Source organism: Nicotiana sylvestris, chromosome 9 (genome assembly GCF_000393655.2).
Source record: "Nicotiana sylvestris chromosome 9, ASM39365v2, whole genome shotgun sequence".
Lineage (NCBI taxonomy): Eukaryota > Viridiplantae > Streptophyta > Magnoliopsida > Solanales > Solanaceae > Nicotiana > Nicotiana sylvestris.
In genome coordinates this window covers 65582945-65585706 of record NC_091065.1, presented here as the reverse complement: position 1 = coordinate 65585706, position 2762 = coordinate 65582945, and the positions used below count along the sequence as shown (strand labels likewise).

At 36.7% G+C, this 2762-nt stretch overlaps 1 protein-coding gene across 1 annotated transcript; it reads right to left on the bottom strand.

Moving 5' to 3' along the window:
* Positions 1-1840: 1840 nt before the first annotated feature.
* LOC138877687 (secreted RxLR effector protein 161-like) lies at positions 1841-2350 on the bottom strand. Its single transcript, XM_070157315.1, has one exon. The coding sequence runs from the start codon at positions 2348-2350 to the stop codon at positions 1841-1843; it is 510 nt and encodes a 169-aa protein (XP_070013416.1).
* Positions 2351-2762: the final 412 nt, after the last annotated feature.

The following is a 2762-nucleotide window of genomic DNA, read 5'->3' as shown; positions in this document are numbered from 1 at the left end:
CACGATTTTGAACATGAAATTGAGAGTAAATTATATATTTGAGTTCGTGAGGTTATGGGTAAACCTTATCTTCGAAAAATTTCGGAATCCAGGCACGTGGGCCCAAGGGAATTTTTGTCAACCTTTCGATCGGTGTTAGGAATTGTTATAAATTGGATTATAATGAGTAATTGAACATATATTAATGGGTTTACATAATTATTGGCTAGTTTTGAAGCGTCGTGCGTCAATTTGAGTCTTCGGAAGGACGTAGAATGCCGGTGATGGATCTTCGGAGCGAGGTGAGTCTCCTTTCTAACCTTGTAAGATGGAATTGTCCCCATAGGTGAATTAATTGGATATGTGCTTCTATTTGTGGGGGTTACATACGTACGAGGTGACGAGAGTCCGTGCGTAGCTACTATTATGCTTAAGTCCGGGTAGTTTAGGACCCAAAAGCATGCTTTACTTGCAATATTTGAAATCTTGTTGTCAATTTAAAAATGCTTAAAACATATCGAACGTGTAAATGAATTTATGAAAGACTAGTCATCGTTTCTATATTTTTAGAAGAGAAATTGCCTTTTGTTGGATAATTGCTCCTTGATGAGTTCTTGATTGATTGTTTGAATGTATTTATATATTGTGGAACGGGCCGAACGCCTCGGTAGATTAAATAGATGCATATATGGTTCGCGCTATTCGACCCTTTAGCAGTGCACAGTTTAAATATTTCTTGGATCGGGCTGTACGACCTCGACATGATTTGTGCATGCTTGTATTGCTTGCCTTGAAATTCATAGATGTTGATATTTGGTTTCTCCCTGGCCTGAGATAAATGTATAAATGATGAAAATGAATTTGGAAATTTCTTATAAACAAAAGAATTGTTTACTTGCCTCATGCTATTTGTGTTACCGTCATTTTTATGAAAATCCTCGATTTAATAAATTATTGGTACACTATCATTGGACCACTAGTAAGTGTCGAAGTCGACCTCTCGTCTCTACTTCTTCGATATTAGACGGGATATTTACTTTGTACACGTTGTTTTTGTATTCATGCTACACTTGCTGTGCATTTTTTGTTGTACATGAACATGTACCTCTAATGGCCTAATGGGCGTAGTAGCATGGATGATACGGAGACTTAGGCAAGCTTCATCTCTCGAGGCGACCCGCATCTAGCATAGTCTCTTTCAGTGTATTGTATTTACTTCCTGTCCAAATCTGTATTCCGGACAGTTATTGTACTTTATTTGATTTCCTAGTGATTGCTCATGCACTTATGACATCGGGTTCTGGGATGATTATGGGATATTTAATATTAAAAGTTGTAAACATTATTATTTATTCAGTGATGATTACCTTTTTACTAGTTAAATTAAAGGAAATTATGGTTCCTAAAAATATTAAAATGAGAGTTTAATTAATTACTCAATGCTGGCTTGCCTGACCGAGGTGCCCGGCGCCATCACGAACTTTGATGGATTTTGGGTCGTGACATGTCTACTCAATAAGTAATGTGCCACGTTAAAACCTTAACTAAAATAAAATCCAGTGGGAAAAAAATCTAGTAAAGGAAAAAGAGTACACATGTTTAATAATACGCCTTTTGGTTGCCTCGTTAAAATCCTTGCAAGGAAAAACCAGTGGGACAAAACCTTGAAAGGGAAAAAGAGTGCAACACGTATTAAACTCTCCCTGATAAGAGAACCATTTCACATCCTTGAGCCTTCGCATCCCGATCTTGTACACTAGCTTCTTGAATGTTGACGTCGGTAGAGACCTGGTGAACAAATCAACTATATTATCACTTGAACATTGATATCACCATTCTTTTGAAGATCATGTGTGAAAAATTACTTTGGTGAAATGTGCTTAGTCCTATCTCCTTTTATAAATCCTTCCTTCAGTTGGGCTATGCATGCTGCATTGTCTTCATACAAAATCGTGGGTAGTTTGTCATATTTCAAACTACATTTGTCTCGAATAAGATGTATTATAGACCTCAACCACACATATTCTCGACTTGCTTCATGAATAGCAATTATCTCAACATGATTAGATGAAGTAGATACAATTGATTGATTAGTCGATTGCCAAGATATGACAGTGCCTCCACAGGTAAATACATAACATGTTTGAGATCGAGCCTTGTGTGGATCGGATAAATACCCAGCATCGGCATAACCAACAGGATCAGGACTGCAATTATTGCCATAAAATAAGCCCATATCAGTAGTTCCTTTTAGATACCGCAATATGTATTTGATTCCATTCCAATGTCTCTTTGTAGGAGCATAGCTATATCTTGCTAAGACATTAACTGAAAAGGTTATGTCAGGCCTTGTAGTATTAGCAAGATACATTAGTGCACCAATTGCACTAAGATATGGTACTTCAGGACCACTCTTCTTGAGGTCGGAATGGATCCTTATTCACATCAAGTGATCGAACAACCATCGGAGTACTTAATGGATGTGCTCCATCCATGTAAAACCGTTTTAATACCTTTTCTATGTAGGCAGATTGATGGACATTTGCTAAATGTTCAATTTGCAAACCGAGACATAATCTTGTGTTTCCGAGATCTTTCATCTCGAATTCTTTTTTAAATAATCAATTTTCTTTTGGAGTTATGTAGGAGTTCCAATAAGGTTTATGTCATCGACATATACAGCAAGTACAATAATTTCCGATGTTGTTTTCTTTATAAAAACACATGGGCAAATGACATCATTTAAGTAGCCTTCCTTTAATAAATACGCACTAAGACGATTA

Bases quoted from the DNA above. Each gene is read 5' to 3' on its own strand.
- LOC138877687 (XM_070157315.1), bottom strand. From the start codon at position 2,350: ATGTATCTTGCTAATACTACAAGGCCTGACATAACCTTTTCAGTTAAT.